This window comes from Gordionus sp. m RMFG-2023, chromosome 1 (genome assembly GCF_954871325.1).
Source record: "Gordionus sp. m RMFG-2023 chromosome 1, tfGorSpeb1-WG-v2, whole genome shotgun sequence".
Taxonomy (NCBI): domain Eukaryota; kingdom Metazoa; phylum Nematomorpha; class Gordioida; order Chordodea; family Parachordodidae; genus Gordionus; species Gordionus sp. m RMFG-2023.
The window spans coordinates 87,606,562-87,633,788 of NC_088775.1; the positions used below are offsets into that span (position 1 = coordinate 87,606,562).

Genomic DNA, 27,227 nt, shown 5'->3' on the forward strand with positions numbered 1-27,227 from the left:
TACCAATTAAAATTCAATTTTTGAATTATAATTCTTTAAAAAAAAAGAAATGGAAAAAAAAATATAGTAAGTTATGACCATAGTTATATTTGCAAGGAAATGATAATAATCACCTTATCTTATTTGGATTTATTTTTGACTAATTTAATTTCAGTTTATAACTTTATAAAAAAAATTAAAATAATTAAATATAGTATCTTTCTGGAAAAATTACTCAGTGCGAATTAGGAGTTAAAAAAAATAAGGTTTCAATAGAATTTAAAACTTATTTTTGAAAAACACTTTTTAAAGGAGGAAATTTAAATTTAGAAAAATTTTAAATGAATTAATAAAATCGAATATAAACCTCTCCATCTTCTAAAGGTAACAATTCGCTAAATTGTTTGGTGCAAATGACTTGATCATCCTTTTCGAACCAAAATGTCCCGGTCAATATTGCCCCTGAGTCGAAGGAAAAATCTTTCATTCCTTGAGGATTGTCTGTTTAAATTTTTTATAAAAATTATTATTGAAAACAAAATTAATTTCTCTAAACTAGATAAAAAGCACTACAATCCAATTTATTTTTCGATCCATGACACCCCCCCCACCACATTTTTAGACTTAACCTAGGCTTTCTCAGTTATTTTATCTATTGTTAGTACCGAGCTTCGCGTCCGGATTTGCAGGACTCAAAAAACCAGGAGAAAAACTTTTTTTATAAAATTATGTTTTTTTAGAATTTGGTTCCTAACTTAATAAAAATTCAGAATCCGCGGATATTTAACATGTGATTTCTATTTTTTCTTCTATCATAGGAAGAAGAGGGATGGGGGAGGGGGGATGGCTAATCAAAAACATTCTAAGCAGCTCTGATAAGGGGACAAAGATAATTTTGGTAAAGAAAAAGTAAAAACAAAATTATGTATTTTTTATATTCATATCCAGAGAATTTTTTAACAAATATATATATGGAGAGCTACCGTTTTATAATATTTTAAAGGTGTTTGGTAGTGTTGCTTGATTGGTTAAAAACTTCGCTTACGGGTGAAACTAATTTAAGCGTAGCCTAAAAATCGGGAAAACCTAATCAGGCTTTCGGAAAAATCTAAAACTAATTAGTCAAAAATTAGGCATCGGCTGATCGTCCGTCAGCGTTATGCAGAGTATTATGCATACCCTTAATTATTATTTATTTTATATATCAAAATTATTTTTTATATAATTATTTTATTGCATAACGCTATAGTAACTGCTGACCCTTAACTGAGGCCTAGTTTTTTAACTAATTAGTTTTAGACTATTTTTAGGGCTAAGCTCAACTAGGTTTAGCTTTATTTTTTCACCTAAAAACTCGAGCTAAGCCGTTTTGGAGTCGGCTGAAATTTGCTGAAGGTTGGAAAATAAATATGGTTAATGTTAAAACTTGAAAGAAGATGTTTCCTACCACATATGGTTTATAATGTGGTACAAATAAAATTGTTATTTTCGAGTAACCTTTATAGCTCGGTCACTATAGTTGTAGAATTGAGAAATGACTTTTATACTACCGGGGTTTTTTTATATAGGTGTTTACGTGATATGATATATGGCAGGAAAAAAAATTTAATTTTGGTCACTGTTTATCAAATTGTTATTTCGATAACGGTTGCGTTTTAACATTAATCGAGATAACAAAAAATTTGAATTTCAAATAGTTACCTTTTTTAAAAAAAACTAAATATCAAAAACCAAACCTAATATTTAAAAGATATTGATATATTATTTAAAATGGATTGTAAGAATTAGGTTATGTCCTATTTTATAAAATAAAATTTCGGCCACCACAAAAAAAAATGTGAAATAATTTAATTAATCATTTTTATAACCGTAATAATACTCCCTGGCCAACTCGTTACATTCGTAAGGGTTAGTGGCGAAGAATTGCCAAGGCTTGAATGTTATGCCGTCTATGGACCTCTCCAAAATCCAATTTCCGGGCCTGGGCGATGGTCCAGATTTAATTATCAAGTAGTATATTTGGTACACCTTTATTAAATATAATTATATAATATTCATATAGTTTATTATATGCAAGAAATTTTTAACCAAACATGACAACAAAAAAAATAATAATGTATTTTAAAAAGCAATTTAATTAATAATCAGAAAAAGGAGAGCGAGAGCGAGAGAGAGTTATTTATCTGAAGAGTTTTAGTCCAATTAAATATTAAACTAGCGTCTGTAACCATGGGAAGCAAGGCTAAATTTTAATCTATCCAATTACAAATATTCGTACAATATCGGAGTCTCTGAACGAATAAGCTAACCGAACGTGGATTTCAAATTAAATTACCTACAGAAATGGGATAGATGTAACCGAATATATGTAATAGGGACTGGGAACAGGAGCATTCTATTCTCCTTCCGTTCAAAATTAAAAATGTTCAGTTCCCGTTACTTTGATATTTTCGTATTCGAAACTTTTTCTGGGAAACCAAAAATTTCAAGAAATTTATTCTAATTTTAAAAATAATCTGGTTTTTATGATTATTGACGCATAAGGTGGAAGGATGAGTTTTTTTTTAAACAGTTGGTGTATCCATTATACCTATTTTAAAACATTCATTTAAGTTTTAAATACTTAAAAAATATAGATAGACAGGAAATTCCTTTGATTAACTTAAAATGACAAAAAAAAATATGGCACCCGTTTTTTATTTAAAATATAAAAACCTGTCTCAAATCAATGATAATATCCACGAATTGATATTGGTATCCTTTGGCTATAGAAGGACTTTGCCACCATCTTTGCGTCCCATCAATGGCGTATTCTATGGGATGCCTTTGACTTAAGATGGCGCTTTTTCCGTCGCAAATATCGCATTGTTTGTTGGAACTTTTCATTTCATTTTATTTTATTTAAATTGAGTATTTTCTAAATCGAACATAAAAATTATTCACGAAAAAAAAAATTCGCAGTTGGAGCTTGGAATGATAACTTGACACGACGCCAAATAGACAAACAACTATTTCAAAAAGAGAGCAGGCCTTTATTTCTATTTCTTTAAATAGTTGAGATTTTCCTCTTTCCTTTCTTCTTTCTAACTATCTTTATTTATTTCTTACTTTCTACTTTCTTTCTTTTTTCCGACATAAAATTTGACAAATTAGTTGTAAACAAGCCAATACGAATTGCTCAAAAATAGAAAATAATTTAGGCGCATTCAAATTTAATTTGAGATTGTTGCGCATGCTCGTTCACTCCCTCCACATTAACAAGACTATGATTACACATTAAAATACAAAAGTTAATATATAATACATCCAATCAAATGGTTTCTTCTCGACATGTTCCATCAATTTGCAATACGTCTCGGGTTCGTGTTGGCCACAGGTAGCGTTCGTCCATATTTTAGCTCCACTCGCTAAATTTAAGACGACCGGAAATAGACCAGCTTCTTTAGGTTAAAAAAAAAGATTAAATAAAATGGCGCCTTATAATATATATGCAATGGTAAAAAACACTCATTATAAGTCTTAGCATTTAGCTACATATAAAAAAATGTCCGCCTATTTTATTTTTTCCAGAAGCAGACTGTCCCTTTCCTCCCCTAGATTTTTGCAAGTTATTTAAAAAATGGGGCATACCTGCCCCGTACTTTTATGTTCCGATGTTTTTTACCCTTCTTCTAAAAATAATTTATTATTATAAATTATTCATTTATCTCATCCAGTAATCTTTAATATTTTTTTTTTGTACAAAATATTTTAATTTATGAAATTATCATTTCAAAGAGTGTAAGAAGATGAAGGGCCTCCGGGACAATTGACATTGAGCAATATAATAATAATAATAATAATAAAATTATAAAATGTTTACCTTTGATTTTCTAATTTATCAAAAAAAAATTTATGTTATATTATTTTTTTTATTTGCATGTACTTCTTTTATATACTCACTCATTTCTCTCACAATTTATTATTATAAATAATTAATAAGGTGAACCTTTTTAATAAAGATGGTCAAAAGGTGGTCAATATATTTAGTGAGACATTTTATTTTATAAAAACCATTTTTTTAATATTGATTCAGATTTTTTTTTGAGGGTTCGGTTGCAATAAATGTATCGAGTTAAGAAAGCGGTCAAGATATATAGTCGAAGGTTCCACTTTTTATTACTCTTTTTATTTATATTACATGATCGCAACCCATAATTATTTTATTTTATTATTTTTTTAATAAAAAAAAAAGACTCAGAATAAATATTGATTTTGAGAAATCATTTGTTCAAAATATATAAAAAATTATCCATCCACGAGGTACCTCCTTTTCCCTTATTTGATTTTAAATGACATATTCGAATGTCAATTACAATTTTATTTATCGACGAAAGATAACGACCAATTGTTAAGATGAATGTATTATTACAAAACCGGTTACACATCTATATAGCGGAGGTGAGCACACCCTTGTTGAATGGGGTTATAGCGAGACTTTGAAACATTAAACTCTTAGGGTGCGTCCCTAGTGTGTCGTCATTTGCATTTCTTTTTCTTTCTTTTAATAGAAAAGCCCAAGACTTCCATTATAATGTGATGGTATTTTGCTATTCAGAACAGACAGCTGTTTATTTGGACATTCCATTCAGAACAGACAGCTGTTTATTTGGAAAAAAAGAAAGAAAAGAAAAAACGAGTTCCTCTCACCAAAAAAACAAATGCATACAACTAGTGTGTTTAAAAAGCCCGATTCGTGATTATGTAAGCTAGAGATCTGCAAAAGTAGGCTCGGCCGATACCCTGCACGAACGGGCTTCGGGCCGGGCCTATTTTTTAAAAAAGAAATAGAGTTCGGGCCTATTTTTAAAAAAAATTCAGGCCGGGTCGTTTTGAGCTTTAGAAAATTTTTTTTATAAATCTAAATTCTAAATTTACGTTGAAATTTTTAAAGTAAAATAAAAATATTTGATTTTATATCTAGACTTTTATTTTGAGTAAATATAAAAATTAATTTTTTATATTTAAATAAATTCGGGCAGGGTCGGCAAAACTTTTTAAAATGGGTTCGGGTTGGGCCATCAAAAATTTTTAAAAAAAATTTCAGGCCAGGCCAGGCTCGAAAAATCAGGCCCGATGCAAATCATTAATGTAAGCCTAAAGATTTTGCTTATAGCTGGCAGAAATGCTTGGACATCTATTTGCCAAATCTCGATGCTTACATAATATTATTTTAGCTAAAATCTTAATCGGGCCGTTTTGAAAAATCGACCCAAATCGCGCTTAACAACACTACGTACACAACTCTAAGGAAGAATTTGAAGGACAAATTAGTAAAAGTTTAATAAAGAAAAATTTCAAAAATAAAGTACTATAATTCAAAAAAAAAAATTTTTAAGCATTTTTTATAATGAAAAAAAAAAGCGAAAAAACCACATTTATATTTTTATAAAATTCTAATATAGCCATGGTTGTTAAATGGTTCATTTTGAGCCGATTTTTAAAAACGGCTAACTCAATATTTTGGCCTGAAAAATATAGCCTAAGCCTTGAGATTTTGCTGATAGATGTCCAAACCTTTGTTCCTTCTACAAACAAAATCGTCAGGCTTGAGTTATATTATTCTGGATGAAATAGTGAGTTAGCCGTTTTTAAAAATCGGCTCAAAACGAGCCGTTTAACAACACTAGCCATGAGCCTAAAATAAGTGGACCTAATGATCCACTATAAAAATTTATAAGGAAATATCTACCTAGTAGTTCTCCCCCCTCGTTAGCAAAATCTTGGAGAGGCCTATGACTAGGAATCAACCCTAAAAGTTTATTATCATATTTACAAAAAAATAATTAATTCGATTCGCAAACTTTTTAAAACTTTATCGAAAAAAAGGAGAAAGAAGCTTTTTTGTATAAAAATTAATGTTGTTAAACGGCTCGTTTTGAGCCGATTTTTAAAACGGCTAACTCAATATTTTCGCCAGAAAAATATTAACTAAGCCTCGAAATTTTGATACTATATGTCTAGACATTTGCTCCTTCTATGAGCAAAATGTTCAGGCTTGCATAATATTTTTCTGGATAAATAACTGAGATAGCCGTTTTTAAAAATCGGCTCAAAACGAGGCGTTTAACAACACTAATAAAAATTAAAAACGTGTCCAAAATATAATTCTAGACAATTTTAAAAAATTTCAAAAATTTAATACACGATTTCATTCAAATTTTAAAACTTATGAAAGTTTTAAAACTAAAAATTGTGGACCTAGCCAAAAATAGCTTTTACGAATTTTAAATTACAAAAAGTAATCAAAGGTTTTTTTAAAATTATTTACCGACAAATATAACTATCTTTTAAACAAGGAAAAAATCCTATAATAATTTTAATTTTATACGTCTATTGGTAGCATGCTATAACTTCTGCCTTTACAGCTAAATAAAACCTTTGTATGTGGTAGGAGGTTTTACAACCATCTGAAAACCTTAACGGTTCATACAAATAATCTGACTAAATTTGAGCGGCATTGACGGAATGTCTAGCTCAAATTAAACAAATTGGACAAGTTAAGGTAGGGGTGGATTAAACTAGGATTGTCTTAATTGTTTATAAATTGTTTTAGGTTTGATTCAGAGATGATTAAAAATAGTGGCATCACCCAAAATTCCAAATATACTTAAAAATAAAATCTGAAATTTTGACTTTATTTTGTAGTTTTAAAAAGCCCTTCAAAAAAAACATAAATAAACATTGGGAAAAAAAACCACGTAATTGGCCCCATAAAATTTATAAGCTATAAAAAAACACTTTATGAATTTTAATCAAATTAAATTTATATTTGGTATAAAGGTGAGCTTACTTACAATTACCTAGGCCATAACATTTATATCTTATGTTGTCACTCGTTTTTTTATTATATATAGCCAACAACAATTATACCATAACCATGTGCAACGCGGTGAGAATTTTTTTTTAAAAATTATAATCGTGAAAAATTATATTTTATGATGCCATATAATTATAAATTAATTTGATTTAGAAAAAAAAATTTGTTTTTTTTTACTCGGGGGGGTGTACGAATGTAGTAGGATAGTTAAGATTTTAGAGAAGTAAATTAGGTGAGGTGGGAAGGGGGGGGGGAATACACTCTCTCAAATTAACATATATAGTCTGTATTCATTTTATAATTGATAAATTTCTCATTCAAGTTATCATGGGAGGGGGTTTGACAGTCGTTAGGCTTAGGGCGGGCTAGATAGCTCATCATCAAAACGTTAAAAATAGGTCTAACCCCGGGTTCGGACTTTAAAAGATCGGATCGGGATCTTCTCGAGAAATTTATTTTTTTTTGAATTTGCATGGCTCAAATACTAAAATCAGTTATTTTAATGACCTCCTAAGATTTATTTCATTTTTTTTTATTTGTAAATAATAATTAAGCCAGCGATTCCTGATTCATCCAATCAGTATGAGGGTTAATTTAGAAACTGAGTATTGCTTCTAGCGCGCACATAACCAGAATGTGTACGGGTAAATAATTGCTCAGAAATATTAATTACCATTTAATAGAAATTTTTTTTAAAAAAAAGAAAAAGGACTAGTCAACAAATCAAATTTTAAGCGATTTAAATCCTATTTTGCCCCCCCCCCCCGGTGACGTCAAAGATTTTTAATAGACGCCAAAATGTGTGTTAATAATATGAATTTATTTTATATGATACACAATGGCGAAACCCGGCAATTAAGTCTTATTAGTAGTACAGCTTAACCCATTAATGGTCAAGATCCTTCTGGTGGATAAAAATGCTATATTTTTCCAAAATATATTGATTAATGCCTTAATATGATATTCTAAAAAAAAAATCAGCCGTGCACCGTTAACCATTAATAGGTTAATTGATTCTGCGTATGTATTCAAATATCCTATATATTATTGGATAAAAAAATGATTTATCGGATCTGCTTTCAATTTACCCAACCATGAAAATACAATTATTCATGTTTTTTTTTAGCAGAATACTTTGATTAATAAAAAATATAATATGTTAAAGTGCTTTTCTTCGGTTAATACTTTAACTTACAAAGACTTCCTTACAAAGATGATAAATATCATTTTATAAAAAAATTTTTAACAAAATATTCATTGGGATAATTATTAAAAATTAATGCATAATGCCTCTTAATTTTATATTTTTATTATATAACTTTCCTTTTCCTTCTTCTAAGGTTTAACTCTATGGTGTGTTTTCGAACATTTTCAAAGGTTTTAAAAAATAAAAAAAACTTTAAGGAAACCTAATGATGATGTGGTTTAAAATTTTCACTTATTTTTCTATTATTTCATGTTTTTCGATAAATTTTTGAAATTTTTCGAATATAATATCAAAAAAAAATTGAAGGTTTTGGGACATAACTTAAAGAGAGAAGAGATCATTGATAAAGTATTTTTACTCCGCTTAAACTGTTTTAGAAAACTTAAAGAATTTTAGAATTCTAACTTGTTCCAATTTCGAATATTATTTTTTTTTAGATAGGTTCCCCTGATTCCGGTTCTAATATTTAACAGGGTTCAACGGGTTTTGGATTCTGATTACAAACTCCGGTTTCACATTCATGCAGAGTCTATATATCCACCTTCCATTTGCGTTTTCGTGTGGTCATATTTTAAATTTAAAATAGTTCTTTAACGGGTGAATCAATTTTAAATATTTTAAGGGGGGGGGGGGTTAGCAAATACTTCGAGAGATTAAGGTGGTGGTAAGATGGAACGTTTTCTTTCTCGTCAACTTTTAATTATGTATATTTTCAAAGTTTTGCAGGGCAATACATTTCTCACAACATCTTAAGGACTTTTTCTAAAAATAAGATTCTAGTTTTATTTTGTGAATAAACAAAGAAAAAATTATTTTCTATTATTAAAACGCTTAATAATTGAAATAAATTTGTAGCCATTCATAAAAGTTATTCAAAATGTTCCTTATATAATTTTATATTAGTTTTTTAAATTTATTTTCCTTTTTCACAAGTAAACTTCACCGCGTTCGCACTAACTGTGAACGCAGGCTAATATAACCCCAATTTCATTATGCTTGATGCCATTAGGGAATGACCGTCAAATACTCAAATTTTATTTGAACTCAAAGATATTTTTTATTTCCGCTGCTGATTTATTCGATACTTGTACGTATTTCAAGATTCGAGGCAATAAAGAAATGGCATGTTGTAAACTATATTAAGCACAGTTAATGGAGATTTCCGGAAAATGCATAATCTGGTTCTACCGCAACAATAAAAAAAAGATTTAAATTTGAAAATTAAATTTGAAAAAGATAAATGAGGCTTGGTTCGGCTTTTCCGGTGATAAAAAAAAAATAAGTTGGGAATTCATTGGATCAAGATTAACATTATGTAAACGAGAAGATGAGACGGGATGGACAAAATTTATATATTATTTATGTTCTAGATGGTAGAAATTTATTCATAATATACTAAAAAATCATACCTTACCCAGCCCCATAAAGTGATTAAATATATGTGTGATTCTTATAGACTTCATCTTTACCCCCCAACTATTTTTATCTCCGCCTATAAACGTTTAAAAAAACAGTCCTTCGGACTGTTCGTATATAAATACGTGAGCCTTTCCCAAAATCTGTAAAGGACTCCTCATATAAATTCTCCCCAAATCTTTTTGATATTCAGTCAGTTCTAAATGGAAATGAGGAATACGTAGCTTATAGCTCTGTTGAACCCATAACTAGAAGGCGATCTTTTAAATTTTAAATAATCGCGGGAAATTCAAATTATTAAGAATTTATTAAATTATATTTCTTAAAATTGAGATATTTCTTTAGCTCGGTTTTATATTTGATTACGGAAGAAAAAAGAATAAATAATTTTAGGAGACATAAAAATATTTGGGTCGTTACAAGGAATAAATAATTAAAAGCAAAAAATTCTTATTTTTTTATTTTTGACATTTTTTTTTAGTCAAATAAATCCATAATTATTTTTTAGTTAATTATTCAGCCCCTAAGGGTCATAATTTTCACGAAACCTTAAGTAATAAAAATTTTATAGATATTTTTTTTTTCATTCATTCTTATCAATTTTTGAGATTTAAGATGATGACTTAATATATATATCATCACAGCGGGTAGAGGCCTAAGGCCCAGCTGTATAGACCTGACAGGAAAATTGTTATTAGAAAAAATTTGAATGACTTCTTCGATTCAAGCTGATCCCTTTAAGTTAGTGTTACAAAATTTCATTATTTTAGTCGGTTTTAAAAATTAACATTTTTCTAATAAAAAAACGGAACCTTTTTCATCATTTAAAGAATCAATGGCGGCATCGGAATCGTAAAAATCATCGGATTGAGAGGATAGATGATAAACGCACAAAAAATAATAAAGGAAGAATATGAGCGGAATATTTTTCAGCGATTCCATTTTTATCTGCATAGTTGATTTAATGAATAAATTCTTAATTTCTAATTAGAATTTCCGTTTTAATTTTCTTTCATAATAAATATTTTTTAATTTCATATTTTTTTTTAAAAAAAAAAGTATCCTATTATAAAATTTTTAAAAAATTATTGAAACAATGGAGAACTAATAAATAATTATATTTAAAAAATTATTTTTAAGTTTTTTTTAAAAAAGAAATTCAATTGTTGATGTGAAAATGTAAAAAAAAAAAAATTTATAATTAATGAAGGCAGAGGAAATTAAAATAAAACCCCCCCTCCTACAGAAAATATTACTCAAAAGTCAAAATTTAGAAATGAAAGAAAATATTTAATAAAATATTTTAAAGGTACTAACTAATTAGGGTTTATAATATAATATAATTTATAAATTATTTTATTTTAAAAAATAAATCAAAAACTTTTCAAATAATTTATTTAAATTAAAAAAGTTGTGATTTGTATAAATTATTGAAAAAAAAATGAGTTATATATGGAAGAAGGGGGGAAAAAATAAACATATTTAATAATTTGAATAAATAAAATTAAATGATAATACATATTTTATAAGGAGAAAAAAAGGATAAATTAAAATGTTCATCTTTATTTATATAAACTTACATAAAATTATGAATACTTTTTTTATATATGATTGTAAAAATGATTTTGTTACTTTTTGTGTTTTATATGTATATATAGATCAAAATCCACGACAATAGATAAATAATATGAATAATTATAATATATTTTTTTATAAATTTTAGTCGCAGACGATATTTTTTAAAATAAATGGGCATTATCACCTCTAGAAAAATTAACCCAATTATAGGGTTAATAAAAAATATTATTTAATTGGATATTTTTTATAAATATTTCCTTCAGTTTTTATTTTACCTATTCCATCTGTTAATATTATTTGAATTTTTTTTTGTCGTTTTTACGATTTATATTATATATATTGGTGGAAAGATAATTAGACAAAATTGTGTAAAAATTAAAACTTCTTCAAGATGGCAAAAATTAAACAAACAAAATAAGTCTATATCACGCATGTGAAACTTAATTACATTTTTCATATTATAATACACAATAAAAGTATCTATAATTATATTACATTACAATTAAATTGTCTCATTTGTGTCATTGTCATATAAATATCGCAAATTTTTTTTTACGTAATACATATATTGTAAATTTTAATCTAATAATTATAGTTGAGGGCATTTTTTTTTTATAATGTAAAGCCCTCTTTTCAAGCGGTATCATTGTTGTGTAAAGTATAAGTATACTAATATTATATTTTTAAAAAAATCTATAAGGATATCAAAAAAAATGATATTTGTATAATTAAAAAAGATAAATAATTTCAAAGTCATGATTTTAAATATTAAAATATAAAAAAACACAAGAAAATTTAAATATGTAATTATAAAGATGATTTATAATGTCAAAGGAACATTTGTAATTAATTAATTATATTATATTATTTTTAAAAAAATTCGAAGGTGTTAAAATTAAAATAGTCTATATAAAATATTTTTTCATATTTTATAAAAAAAAACCTAAATTTAAAGAGGACAATTTTAATTATTATATTTCTTGTATTTTTTTAAATTGTGGCGTGGTTGGTGAAATTGAGACAAAATAAAAAAATGTCACTTTTAATAGTATTTGTCATTTAAAAAGTTAAATTGTCTATTTATCTCTTTCCAAAAAAAATCATCATTATTTTATTATAAATTTTTAATGATCACGTGAAATGGTGCATATCATAGTTTAGAATCTTGCTGACTCATAGGGGAAGGCATATATTCTGATTTGATTGGCAAGTTGACAATTTAGAAAAAAAGCTTAAAAAATGTTTTATTTTATTTAGATTGGAGGTCTTTATTCAAACCCCACCTTAAGTAATTCATTTTTATTTCGAAATTAGGTTTAAAAATATTTTTATTGTGATCTAAAATCGGTATAATAAAATATTTCATAGTTTGATACATTATTTTCACTTATATTTTTTTAAAAAATCAGTTTCAATTATTTTAAAACTTACTTCTTTAAAATCAAACTTTATGGCAAACTTTTTTTTATATATATATTGATTTTCGGGTTCGACTAGTAGAAAAAAATTTTTTAGGGGTGAGTCGAGTCTGAAAAATGCCTTTCTTACTAAAGGTCGATTTTTGGTTGAAAAAGATTTTTCCATGGCATCTATGCATGGCTGCACCAGTCCTATCACTAAGACTTTATTTGGTCATTTTCGAGTTTGTGCTTAACCAAGGATCTATCGCTCTAACAAATGATTACCCCCTTATTAGTATTTATTATATTAATAGGAGTAAGTGTATACTTTTTGACAAGTTTGATTGCTAATCGATCATATAAAATTCCCCCACCATAAGTATAAACTGAAATTTAAGAGGATAAATCAATTATCATCTATCTAGCTTCTTTTTTTATTTAAAAAAAAATTAACTTTTTATCATGAATTTTCTCTTATGGTCCAGTTTATTGATTATATTATTTTATATTTCTATTTTAAATGTTGTTGTTTTTTTTTTGATTTTACATTTTGAATACTTAATTTTTTATTTTATACGATGATAGCCAATCTGATCTAATTATAATAACGTGTCGATTAGCAAAAAAAAACAATAAAAATTAATCTAACGTTTATAATTTGAGCATTTAAATAATAAACGACCATAAAAAATAAATTATCGATTTTAAAATGCCTCACTAATTTCGTAGGGCTTAAGCAGGAATTTCTACATTCCTCGTGAACCAATAACGATCTTACTCCTCTCAAAAATTTAATTCACTCCACCAGTATCCTCCTAGTTCTACTCAATGACATATAATAATACCTAGACTGCTGATGCATTCATAATAATGCTTTTGAAACCGTCGTTGAATGCAAATCAGCTGGACCCTCTGATAACCCATATAGTAATTATTCTCATGTTAAAAACTACTATTAAATTGATAAATTGTTCCTTTTTATCTCGATGATCAGGTAATTCTTTAATAAAGTTTGCAACAGACATAGGAATAAATTGGGCTCTCGTTTAAATTTTTTAATACTGATATGGGTAATCAAAATGGAGTCCCTAGCTGTTTTCATTGATGTACATTTTAAATGAATATATCGTCAGTCTAGGTATTATTACATGTCATTGGTTCTACCAAACTTAGCATCAACAACAACAAAAAGTTTATCCGAATGTAAACTCCCTTTTAAATTTTATTCGAATGACGATAAGAGTCTTCATAACGACCTATCTCCCTTCAATTTCAATAAAACCGAGGTATCAAACAGTCTAGTATAACGGTTCATTCCGTTCCATTTCGGATATTAGTTTAAAGTTGCAAAACAGTTGGTTCATTTTAGGTTTAGAAAATTTACATCAGTACTTTTCGATACATTTTGTCTTTTTATTAAATTGACCTATGGTTTAATCGACATTTATTTTTTTTTAAAAAAAATTAAAGGCAATATAATTTGAATTTCTAAATTTGCTAACATAAAATATGGATAATAGCATAAATTTGTTCTAAATTTGCTATAATTTTAAAGACAATTATTAGCCGTCTTCCTCCTTTCAAATTTTCCTCTAACTGTTTAGAAAATTATAATGGTTCGTTACGGTTTAGTCGCAGATTGCGTCATTAAAAATTTCAGGCGATAACTCGAGAGGGTGTTCTCTGAAGTATTTATTTGTAGTCATCGGGGCGAAATTCAAATGATTAACCTAGGAGGATTTTAAGGTTCTTATACTATGTATATACGCGCTTTTGTCATATTGACAAGCAAATTTCGCATTTTAGAAAGTGAGAGCCACAAAAGGGCGCTAATATTTAAATATGATTTAGGTTATAAGGAAGAACCAAAATTTTGTGGCCCCTAAAACAATCTAATTTTAGCGGCCTATGACAGCTTTCCCAAATACTACTCTATTTACAAGGACCTGAAGAGACATCTAATATAAATTAATCCTGGTCTAATATGAACAATATTGAAGAAGCTAATAAACAGTTGATAAATGGATTTGTTTATGTTTGACTCATTATGATGAACTTAGATATTATCAAACCTATCTCTATTTGCTAACTCATAAATTCAGCTTCTAATAATAATATATAGTATTCGATAAAAAATAGGGGAGAACTAGTTCAGGTTTATCAGAGTAGGTCAATTTACCTCTTAATTTCTTTTCTCCATTTTTAGCGGTCCTGGGCATCGTTCTTTCAACCCTAGCGTTTTCATGTCATCATCATCTAATCTACCACTTTCAATTGGCTTATCTTAGGTTGAGTTGTGTTCCTTACATTTCCAGCCAACGGTATATATTCATACAATCGTCCTTTGTCTTCAACTTGTCTAAACCTAGCCAACTTCTTCTCACGATATGCTATCGCTTATATCCCAATCCTTTCTATCAGTTATTTGATTGCTTTTCTCTCTTTCAGAGATATCTCTCATCATCTATTCTTTCTGGCCTAAAGTGCCTACCTTCATTAACTATGTCTCGCTATAGTAACATCATCATATCTAGCATAAACTTCTCTTTCAATGCTAGAGACATTTTTACCAGTTAAAATTGAAAACATCACTCTAAATTTCTTCCATGCATATCATTATTGACACCACTGCCAATTCAACGCCTCTCACTCAGCGCAGATATACAGTATTCATTTATTAATGGGTATTCGCCTCATTACGCTAATATATCCGATATGAAACGTGTGCGCCATAAAATAAATACGGGATCTAGTATTCATCTCATAACTTTATATCATGAAATTTGGTTATTAAACACAAATAAAGTAGACATGTTCAACCTCCTGCATAATTTTCGAGCCTCCATAATTAAAATAATTTAGAAAAACTAAACAACAAGTATTTTTCATCATTTGCGTGAAACTAAGGAAGGCCTAACTAAGGCGGAAACAAAGAAAATTTTAAGTTAATAATTTCAAAAATTTTTCCATTTTATCTTGATAAGATATTTTATACATTAAAATTAAGACTTTGGCATGTTAGCTAAAATTTGATTCAAAAACTCTGTTCTTCAAGGATTTTTAATCAAAAATTTTTGAAGATTTTTTTTGAAACTCTATTTTCTTTTTATAAATCTGAGTTTTAAATGCTCCTTCAAATAAAATCTTGAAAGATTTTTTCATAATTCCCAAATGTGATTTTTGATCCGTTAACTCGTGTTAGCGTGACAATATTTTAACTTGTTTTTCTCTGTAAATATAACTTTTTGGTTCTCTTATTTTCCGAGTCTTAAAATACCATAAATCGCACTCAACTTTTATTACCGCGACCAAAGCTTTTTTCTCGCTCCACTATTTTTAACCTTCTATTGCGCATGCGCACATCATAATAAACATATGGTAAAAAGATGCATAGATATAAATTTTAAAATTCTAAAACAAGGTCGAAATCATCGATACTTTTCGATAAATAAATTATTAAGCCTCCTTTTAAAAAAGGCTCGCATACCTATTATTATAGAACCTTGCAATCTTTCAACAGATGCCCTGAACACCCTCCCCTGGATCATGGTCAAATCCCTTATTTGGGACTATACATGTGCCTCATCCTTCCCCACCAATTTAAATAGCAACCTGCTTACTCTAGTTAAGACTAAATAATAAACAAATACAAAAGCCTCGGTAATTTCATATTCTCGCCAATTGCAACTTCTGCCAGTGGACATATTACTCCTAGCAACTTTAGTTTTTTTAAAAGAAATTAGTTCACAAAATTAAAAAAGAAGAATCTAGGGAATTTTTATTTTTATACAATTATATAATCGCATATATTAGAAACAAATTAATAAATAGTATATTATAAAAAAAACGTGTTTACTGTTGTACCTGCCAATTGCAAGTGACATGTAATTACTTTATTTCATGAAATGTATTCGATAAAGGGGAGCTTTTTTACAATATTGTGAAAATATTAACGAAGTTTTTAGATAAGGATATTCCAAAGGAATTATAAAAATAAAAAAAAATTAAAATATATTGTTGTGTATTCTTTACAACTTTCAATTAATTACATTTTTTCAATTTTATAAATATCATTTTTTAGGCTAATTTTCATCAGATATATATATAATATTATTATTATATATAAATATAGTGTCTTACAAATATTTTTGTTTAATAAATCAGATAGATTTCAATATATCTATATTTTTTTTATTTAATATCTGCAATTTATATCATTATTTATGAAATCCTTTATGTTTTTTAAATAATTGCCGATAATATCTTAAATTAAATCATATTAAATTATTATATTAACTAGCGCCATCTATAATAAAATTTTTAATAAAATATTTAGATTTTATAAAGATAAATTGAATTATAAATACTTAACTGTTTTATTTACTAGAATAAAATATGTAAATAGAAATTTAATTTATAATTATAAACATATTCTTATTTAAAAACAAAATCATATCAATTCATCCTCCCCTCTCATCATTTATTTAGTGAATCCGGGAACAGGGGCCGAACCTATACGGGGCGGGCCTAAAAATCAAACCCGAGTCGGGCCTAAAAAAAATTCTTTAAATACCCGTGTTGGGCGAGGCTTAAAATTTTTTTTAAAAAAAATATCCGATAAATACCTAGGCCGGGTCGAATATTTTAAAACCGTTAAATCGCCATTATTATCTATAAAAAAATCCAGGTCGAGCCTGAAAATATGAAATCCGGGCCAGGCCGAAATTTTTTTAAATCCGGGCCGGGCAAATTGTGCAGGTCTTTAGTATAAAGAAATGGTCTCTTAAATATCATATCAGCTGATTTTAAAATATTTTTTTTACATGCATCTAGTCATAAATAAGAGGTTAGAAATTTTTGATATGATAGATTTTTTATTTTTAAGTCCTAAAAAATTATTACGAAAATATTCATCGAAATTTGGTCCAATATTACGTCTACCATTAACCGATTTTTTCTTAAAAATTATGAAATCACATCTGTTGTTTATGGAATAATATTTCCTATAATGTTATTAATTTGGCTCAACTTATGTTGGGCATAAGTGAAACTAAGAAGAAAAAAAACTTTTTAAATACGAATTTATTCACAACATAGTGTCTAGACAAACCTAACGCCCATTAGAAAAATCAAACAAAATTAATAAAACTCTACTCAAACTGTCATAGACAATACTATAGACATATTTCATTATTCCCAAGAGGTTTTAATGCTCATTCCGTCTCCGTAGCCATTTAATATATATATATATATATTTATATATATTGAACTTTTCATATTCCATATTTTAGTTTAATTAAATTGAATTAATCATTTTTTATAAAATCTGTTATTTTATTTTTGTTAAGAGTTTAATATACTAAATATACATAGACTTTTTTAAAAAAATATATATAATAGTTTTAAAAATATGGGCATTGTAATTTAAGATTTAAATATAAAAAAAATGAAGTTATTCCAAATCGAGGACTAGAGCAGGAAGATAATATCCGTCTTTATCCACAGCGAAACGTTTAGATAAATGTAGACATGGAATTTCCGTTTCCCCGAAATCGTATTGAGCGAGATCCTAGGCAAAGAAATAAATAAGAAAGTTCTAAAAAAAATCTTCAGTATATAACACAACTGGTTTACTGTATTAAAAATTATAATAACTTATATCATTATTATACACTCTTTTTTAAAAAAAATAATCATTATTTCAAAATTTAAATATATAATAAATAAGATTTGCGTTTAAGTGAAAAGGTCAGCACCGAACCGGTTCGAACCGCTTGACACTCCGCATTCAAGTCGGAGGAATCGTTGTCTCTGCCAAAGATCTGAACCGGTGCCTTCAGTGTAAACAAAAATTAGAATATACTTTTAGGATATTTCTAGCATCGAATGATTCTCTAGGAGGTGGCTTATTAGATCTAAAATTACGAGTATGACTTTCATCTGGCATATTTTCTATAAAATTCAAATATCATTAATAAATAATATTTCATGAGTATAAGTATTTGCTTTTCTTATCGTTTATTGTTGGTTTATAGCAATTTTTTAGAAACGGTAAGTTTAAGATTTCAGCCAAAATAATATTCCAAGCCTCGGGATGAGATTTTGTTAGAAGTTCCAAACCATTCCGATATTTAAGATTAAAATTTTTCAGGCTCACATAATATTATTTAGGGTAAAAATCTTATTGGGGCCGTTTTTAAAAAGACTCAAATCGGGGTCCGTTAAAGCAACACTACTTATTATGCCTATTCAAAAAACGAATAGGAAAGGAATAATGCATTATGTTAATCGATTCCTTTAAACAAATTGATTAAGTAAATTAAAAAAATTAGAATTTAGTTTACATATTTGATTGGAAATAATTACGAATAGTAAAATTATTCGATTCGTTTAAAAGAGTCGAATACGTAATGTTGTTAATTTGCTTGGTCGTAAAATTTACCACCCAATTTTGTGCTCAGGGCTGCTCTGAGCACTCCCCGAACTCCGGGTCTGGACGTACTCGGGGTTCGTGCTCAGAGCTGGCTTGGTTTGGTCGATTTTTAGACCCAAACCCCGGGTCTGGGGTTTACACAACCAACCAATTAACAACACTACGAATACGTTTGAATAGGTCTAGCTCTTAATATAAAAGGTTGTATGTTATCTCTTCTATGTTTAGAAAAATTTGAGTAAATGTTCCCATATAAAGATTAAAATTTAAGGGATGCGCCAAGAATACTTCTTTTTGTTAAAAAAATCTCCCACGAGAAAAATATATATAAATTTATGCCGTCAAAGTCAACAACAGGTTTAATTATTTTGAAAAATTATTTAAAATAAGGTTAGATTAAAAAAATTTGTGAAGAAAAAAAAAATTTCCTTTCTCTTTTTTTAGATGTCTGAATTACATATTTTTTTATAATACTAAGAAAAATAATAACCTTACTTAATTTGGCACTTTTATCAATCACTTTATAACTATTATATTTATAAAAATATTTTTAAAAAAGGTATGTTTTAGGTATTTTTCTGAATATAAAATAAAAAAATTAAGATGAGCTAAGACGCAGACTGAACAATAGACCGGACATTCAAAAATAATGAACCACATTTACGCCGCTTTGTTCCCCCCCCATTTCTCGTCCATTAACCTAAATTTTAAATTTTAAAAAAATTACGCGTTGACGCGTCAATTTCCTTGTGTTGAGAAATCATGACGGTAGCGTGCAGCTTTAAGTTCTCCAGGCGTTTTTCGATGATGCACTCCCTGACCAACCTGTCTACTATCATATCTGCTATCGACTGCACTCTGTTAGTTAGTTAGGTTGAAATATTTCTTTAAATTGCAAAAATAAAACCTGTCTAAAAGGATTTGTAGAAAAAATGATTATTCCTACCTCCTCCCCGTTCATTTAGGGCGTAGACACTGGTGTTGTTAAAAAGCCCGATGAGTCTATTTTTAAAAACGGCTTGATTAAAATTATAACCAAAATAATATTGTGTAAGCCTGATGATTAATTGCTCTTAGATGGAAGAAAGGTTTGGGCTTCTACTAGACAAAATTTGAGGATTACATAATATTATTTTGGCTAAAATCTTAATCGGGTAGATCATTGAATAAATTACTTCGTTGAGGAAGGACTTTGACGCCAATATTGTTGGCATTAAAAGCTAAAATTGGGAACAAGGTAGGGTTGTTAAAAGGCTGGTTTCGGGCCGATTTTTGAAAACGACCAGATTAAGATTTTTAGCCAAAATATTATTATATCAGAGCCTCTAGTTTTGGTTTGAATAGAGGGCCCAAACCTTGCTGGCATCTATGAGCAAAATCTTCGGGTTTACGTAATATTATTTTGGCTAGGGCGGGAAGGGCAACGCTGGCATCCGGGCGGTTTTAAAAAATCGACCGAAATCGGAGCCGTTTAAAACGAATAAAGGCGTCTTCTTTTTTTTTAATTTGCAAAATTGTTAACAGAGTTATTATCTTTTTTGAGCTAGAAAATTATATCGATTTTTTTCTATGATATTACAAAGATGGGTGAGAAATAAAAAGAAATCTAAATATCGGATCGATTCATCAGATCGGTTTTATACGAATATCGGATAATGTCGGATGGGATAGGTTAAAAAAATTTGCGGATCGACACAAGCCCATAAATAATATGAACATCCACATTCATTTTTCACGGAGACCTACAGAGGTACCGCCCGGCCCGGATTTTATATTTTCAGGACTCCCTATATAATAGTTTTATAATTAAACCTGTCTAAATCGGAAAATGGGTCAACTTTCGCGTACAAAACGTGAACATCCGATGGATCGTCGTTCATGTAATCAATGCCCTTCAGCCTCACCCGCAAAACTTTCCCATTTATTATTTTCCTATATTTTTTTTAAAAAAAAAATTTAGTAACAAAATTAATGAATAAATACTTTAAGCAATCCTCGTAGCAATCTTTTAAAACTTTGGCACATTTGTCAACCTCTTCTTGATCCAATAATTTTAACATGACCAGAGTTAAATGCAATTTTTGTGGTGCTTGAAATAGGTGCTCGTTGATGCCTTTGTCCTGTTTCGCAAAATTAATATATGTTTTTTAAAAAACTTGTTCTCTATTCCCATTTCGTTTTTTTTTCTTTCATTTTTTTCTTTCTTTCTCTCTCCCTTTGTCATTCCAATCTTTCCCTTCATTCTTATCAGTCCTATCATCTAATTTAGAGTAAAAATTATGTTTCACCCAAAGTGTCAATGATTATATATATTTTTTTTAAAAACCTTAGCATATTTTTCCAATATCTCCTGTTTGAATAATTCGAAATTCGATTGAATGGATGGGACATTTAAAGGCAAGGATACGAAATGAGTGGGCGTACAAATATTCCTGTATTTCTGGATGCTCTGTTCTATCATGTTCCGCGCCAAAATCAAGTTTTTTTCTAATTTGCCCTTGATAACTAGTACATAGAGGAGGGTAAGAAAAAAATATTTTTAAATCTCTATTTTATATATTTTTTTAAAAAAATGACTTATATCATTCGCTCAGAATAAAAACTGAAACTCTCGGAAATTTTTACTGAATTTCTCGGATATTTTTTTCTTAAAAGCGAAGACGATTTACTGAGTTTCATATATTTTTCTACAGGGTTTTTTATTTGACATCAGCAACCTAATCGAAAACCGATTTATAAAAGAGGTCCGATCCCGCCCCGGGTCCTTACCCCGGGTTCGAAGAGTTGCCCATTCGGTCTCTGTTGTAGTGTCAAAATGCCCAACCAAACAATTTTAAATTTCTGAACCCAAATTCGGGTCCAGAACCCTGTTTTTCTGAGCGATTAATTTTTCAATCTAAACGTTTCAGTTTTATACCATTATATCTTCTTCTAAACTTGAATCTTTTCTTTCTAACGCGATCAAACTAGGAGCCAAAAAAAATAGTGTTTTAAAAAAAATTCTTATCGATAAATATGTTTTTATTTCATTATATATTTTTTGGTAGTATACAGACGAGTGGCCAGCGGGGCCCGTAGTAAAAATTTTTAAATATTCTAATCTAAATATTTAGCAAAAGGTTAAAATTTATTTCCTGTATATTAATATTTTATTTCACTTAAAATTTAAAGTTTTCTTACATTGTTTTTTTTTAAACCTTAAACACTGAAGGATATATAAGAAAATTATATCAACCAAAAAAAAAATCTATTTAATTTATCTCAACTAATAATTATGATTATTCCAGTATATGAAATGTTCAGATATCGAAATGGACATTATTTGCTGAATATAATTATTTCTGAGACTTTTTGTATTACGGGAAGAAAGAAACTGCCAGGTAAGATGGAGTCTTCGACATCAAGCTGTTATTGCCTTTTCTGGATTTAGAAGAAACAATTTTGAGTGCCCTTTGAGAAATATCAGAATGGCCTGAAACAGATATTTCTTCTAAAGTTGATACATTATTAGATTTAACAAGACTACCGATTTGTTTTTTCATTGAAATATTAATAAATTATTTATTTCACAACAATTTTAGTAATATTTTTTCTAATAAATGATATGAGAATCGCGAATATTATAATATTACAACGTAGAAAGCTAAGAGATAATATTGACCAAGAATTTATTGAGATTTAAGTGAATGTTAAGGTTAAAGTGAAATTATATGATTTTGAGATCCGCAAGCCTCGACTTCAACCGACAAACAAATCGTGCTAATATTAACATGCACTCAATTGAGGATTACTATAAAATAACCATTTTTATTCCACTTTTGGATATATCTTTGACTCAAATTAATGAACGATTCGCGATTCATCAAATGGCTCTATCCAATTTACAGACACTATATCTCATAACTACCTTTGATCTTTTGATCTTGGTATGAAAGATTAATTTTAGTAGAAAATGCTCCAAGAAATAGTGTGACATTTTGGCAATGCCAACCAATTAGTATAAGCACAAATGAAAATACCCTTTATTCATTATAGAGAATAAAAACTTATCTCAAAATACGACATTTTACAATCGATTGAATGGACTAGCTTAACTTATTATACATTGAGATCTAATCTCCAATATAGCAAATTATTTTTAAAAAAAATTGGCGCAATCGCAAAGATTAAATATTTATATATAAAATATGAAGAATATTTTGATTAACTCTTCAATTCATTATAAAATGTTTTATTTTATATTTTATTGTGATTTACATACCGGTTTATATAGCCATAATATTTTCTAAAAGTATTATGCTCGCTCTTAAAATATTTTGTTTTTTCCAATATTTTATTATTCGTTCTCGAAATTATCATATTTTCAAATATAATTGATTAGTAGAATAAATTTTATATGATGATTAATTTTGATAAATTTTTAACGTTCCAAAAAAAAAATCTTTTTAAAATATAAAAAATAACCACATCCCATACCCGTAGTAAATTTCTAGCTCTGCACTAAAATTATAATACTTAAATAGAGTGATAATTTATTCATTAATATGAATTTTGTTATATTTAAATTAAATATTGTATTTTCTAAATCACCTTAAAGGTGCTAGACTTCATTATTTTTTAAAAAAATTTTATTCTTAATTAGTGGAGATGATCTGCAAAGTTAGGCCCGGCCCGAGATCGGGTTCGGGCCTAATATTTTTTAAAAAAATTCGGGCCGGGTCGAGTCTGACCTTAGAATTTTTTTTAAATATATCTAAATTTCTCAATTTTATATTGAATTTTTTATGTAAAATAAAAATATTTCATTTTATTTATTGAAATTAAACGACATATAACATGTCTTTTATTTTGAGTAATTATAAAAATTAATTTCTATATTTAAATAAATTCAAGCCGGGCCAATAAATTTTTTTTAAAAATAAATTGGATTCGGGCCGGCAAAACTTTTTTAAAAAAATTTTGGGTTGGGCCAGGCTTGAAAAATTAGGCCCGATGCAGATCACTAGTCTAAGTATTTATAAAAAAAATTATCTGATATATTTATTTTTTTTAACTCACTTTTGCATTTTATGAATCACCAAAGGGGAGGGATGTTAAACATGATTCCATAAAAAAAAATATTTATTGCTTTCTAATTATGGATATTTCATAAAGGAGATTTATGTGTATTTTTAATTTTACCTTTTAAAATCACCTTCAATTTTTTTTTTAAATTGCTACTAATAAACACTAGTATATTTTTAAACTTTAGTTTATTTCTATTAAGTTCTAATTATAAAATATTTGTTAGCATTTTTGGTATCATCATTAAATTTTAAACATGATTTTGTTTTCGATTTATTTTTTTTGGAGGGGATAGTTATATTTAAGAAAACTAAAATATGAACTCGCCTGCAGGTCTCTGATCATAATATTGTCCTTTGCAAGTGGGGTTAAAAAATTTTTAAGCATGAAAGGCATATATTTTTTGGTAATCTGAGCAGGGGACCATGAATAAATAATTAGGCATGCGTGAACTTCTAGTAAACATGATTTAATTAATATTTTTAAATTAGCTTCTAATTAGCAAGAATTCATATTTTTGTCAAAAAAATATTTTTAGAATTTTTGTACCAGTTTGTTATTTAATTGATGGGATTTTTTATAATCATATTATTTACTGAATCACCTTTAAAAATTAAGCATTATTTTATATTTATTAGTTCATGATTTTTATATTAAAGCAAAAACAATATTTTATTTGTAATTTATACTTGTTTTGGTTTTATCAACTAGATTTTTTTTTATTTTTGCTTTATTAATCAACAATTGAGTCTGTGTTTGATTTTCAATACGCTTTAAATTTGAGGCATTTTTACCAATGACAAATCTATAGTGTATAAAATAAACAATTATATACAAATAAATGTTTATTATTTTTTTACCCAAGGCATATATCAGGTATTTGAAAATCCATTTCAAATAAGTCACCATTTTTGGTTATATTGATATCAAAAACATCTTTATCCATCTCTGTTTGATGATCTTTTTATATATATTTAAGAAAATGTTATATTTGCAAAACTTATTTCTTATATGCAGCTATCATAGTTTACAAACATATTTTAAATTTTTCAAGTTAGAATTTAATGTCAAAATTAATTTGAAAGCCAGCAACATAACATTAAAATATTAAAAAAGATCATCACATTTTATGTCCTCTTCTTCGAGAGGTTCTTTGTAAGTAGTATCATTTTTATTTTTTGTTGCATATATTCTATAATGCCTATCTTCAACCCATATCATTTTAGGATTAACAATATCTTTATATACCTTTTAAAATGATATATTTTTATGAATATTACCATTCATTATAATAATGATATTTCTAACAAAAATTCCAATTTCACGCCGCAAAAATAGATATCAAACTGGTAAAGAGACATTACAAGTTAATTAAAACGGACAAGTATACTAAGATTTGGCAAGATGTGACAGGCAATTCGAGAATTGAGAAGTAAAAATAAAAAGATAATTGAAAAGTAAACTAAAAATGAACAAGTTAAATTTAAAATTTTGTTAGTAGCCAATCAATTCTTTTTGCGTTTCATACAATGATGTGTTATGTAATATATTAACTTTAAACAAATTATATTTTGTTTAAGGATACAATTAAATTTATGATAATTGAATTATTATGGCAATATACTTTCCATCAATATATAAACTATCATAGGAGTATTGATTTAGTAGAGAGTTTGGTGAGGAGATAAAGTCTATTTTTAATACTAATTTAATTTATATGAGTATATCATTGATGCGCGTCAAAGATAAATAAAGCGATTATTAGTATATATTTGCGTTATAGATAAATAAGTCGATACAGGCGCGTAACCAATGGGGGGGAAAGGGGGAAATTCCCCCCCCATCGCAAATTTGACTATTTTCATAAATATCATTTTAAGCTAATAAAAATTTTACCCCCACCCCCCAGACCCCCCCCCTACCCACACAAATCAAAATTTTACAAATATTTGAATATTAATTTTCCAACATATTATTCAAAAATATTAATAAAATGTAAAAATATTTAGTCAAAGAGATTGAAATCAAACGATAATTTATAAATAAGGCTGAGCATGAAAAAAAGTAATGTGTCGTTAGCAGCGATATCATTATTGAATTCAATTGATCAATCAGAGTTTATCATTGCTGCTAGTTGCATCAATAAATTATTTTTAGCTCACTACTTTGTAGAAATTTACAAAAACCAAATTTAGATTTGGTTCAAGTTATTGATTTGGCGGAAAATATACATGAACAGGTAGATACAATAAGAATGAATGTAGATAAATATGACGTTGAATCAAAGGCTAAATTTTATGATATAATACTAATTAAACCTCGTCTAGCACCTAGGCCATTTTTGAGATGAAAATAAATATTGGCTCAACTGAAGAATATTCTAAAATATCCATTTTCATCCCATTCTTAGATACTTTTTTATAGCAAATAAAAGTACGGGTTTTAGATAAAAAACAAGTCTTTAGCAATCTTCAAGTTTTATTACCCAAAGATCCTTCTTCATTTTCTAATGCCACTATTGGTAAAATTAAATATTTAGAAAAGTTTTATTCCTATGAGATTGATACTGAAATAAATTTAATCAGTGAATTCGAATTGTGGTATAAATATTTATACGTTTAGCTATTTTACCTGAGCATGCTATTGATGCGCTCAATCGGTGTAAAGAAACCTTGGCTCAATTTCCTAATATTTCGAAGTTGTTTTATATTCTTGCATGTTTGCCTATTACAACATGTACGAATGAAAGGACTTTTTCCAACTTGAGAAGGTTGAAGACATATTTAAGAAGTACTGAATCTCGGCTAAATGGGTTAGCTCTGTTAAATATACACAGAGATTTGGTTCCAAAGACAAACGAAATAATTAAAAATCATGTATTTGATAAGAAGTTAAAAAAAACTTGTTAATTTAATTATTTTCTAGTCAATATTTTAAACTACTATTAGTATTTTCAATAAAAAAAAATTATATTCTACTTATATTGTATGAGAATTTAAGCTGAGGCTAGTTTTTAAAGCAAATTTTATAAAAAAAATGAGATTACACTTTATTTCAACTTTACATATAAATAAACCTTTACATTTAAAAAAACTTTATTAAATATAATATACCTAACTTGAAATAATAAAAAAGAGGCTTGTAATATCCTATCCATAAGCACGAATTAGTAAATAATAGTTAAAAATAGAAATATAATTTATTAAATTATTCATATTGTAATAGAATAGCTAAATAAGACCCGGCCGAAGGCCGGGGGAAAGCTGGCCGAAGGCCAGGTAAAAGGGGTTT

General features: G+C 27.8%; 2 protein-coding genes across 3 annotated transcripts in view; both read right to left on the bottom strand.

Annotated features, from left to right (window-relative positions):
- Positions 1-10,415, bottom strand: part of LOC135930890 (uncharacterized) — a 60,236-nt gene extending 49,821 nt beyond the window's left edge. Inside the window, exons 1-5 of the mRNA XM_065467689.1 lie at positions 10,274-10,415; positions 3,284-3,419; positions 2,695-2,857; positions 1,848-2,007; positions 347-480 (exon numbers count right to left, since the gene is read on the bottom strand). Of these exons, the coding sequence (XP_065323761.1) occupies positions 347-480; positions 1,848-2,007; positions 2,695-2,857; positions 3,284-3,419; positions 10,274-10,415 (735 nt within the window). The remainder of the gene's footprint in view (positions 1-346; positions 481-1,847; positions 2,008-2,694; positions 2,858-3,283; positions 3,420-10,273) is intronic.
- Positions 10,416-17,745: 7,330 nt separating this feature from the next.
- Positions 17,746-25,340, bottom strand: LOC135931711 (activating signal cointegrator 1 complex subunit 1-like). Of its 2 annotated transcripts, none has more exons than XM_065468983.1 (10): positions 25,217-25,340; positions 25,061-25,174; positions 24,797-24,896; positions 24,626-24,741; positions 21,199-21,377; positions 20,856-20,992; positions 20,685-20,804; positions 19,600-19,730; positions 18,196-18,273; positions 17,746-18,008 (listed from the first exon to the last, which is right to left on the bottom strand). In XM_065468983.1, exons 1-10 carry the CDS (start codon positions 25,221-25,223, stop codon positions 17,953-17,955), a joined length of 1,038 nt encoding a protein of 345 aa, XP_065325055.1. In that variant the 5' UTR covers positions 25,224-25,340; the 3' UTR covers positions 17,746-17,952. The 2 variants fall into 2 exon arrangements, with proteins under 2 accessions (XP_065325055.1, XP_065325054.1); XM_065468982.1 differs by lacking the exon at positions 18,196-18,273 and adding an exon at positions 18,303-18,391.
- Positions 25,341-27,227: the final 1,887 nt, after the last annotated feature.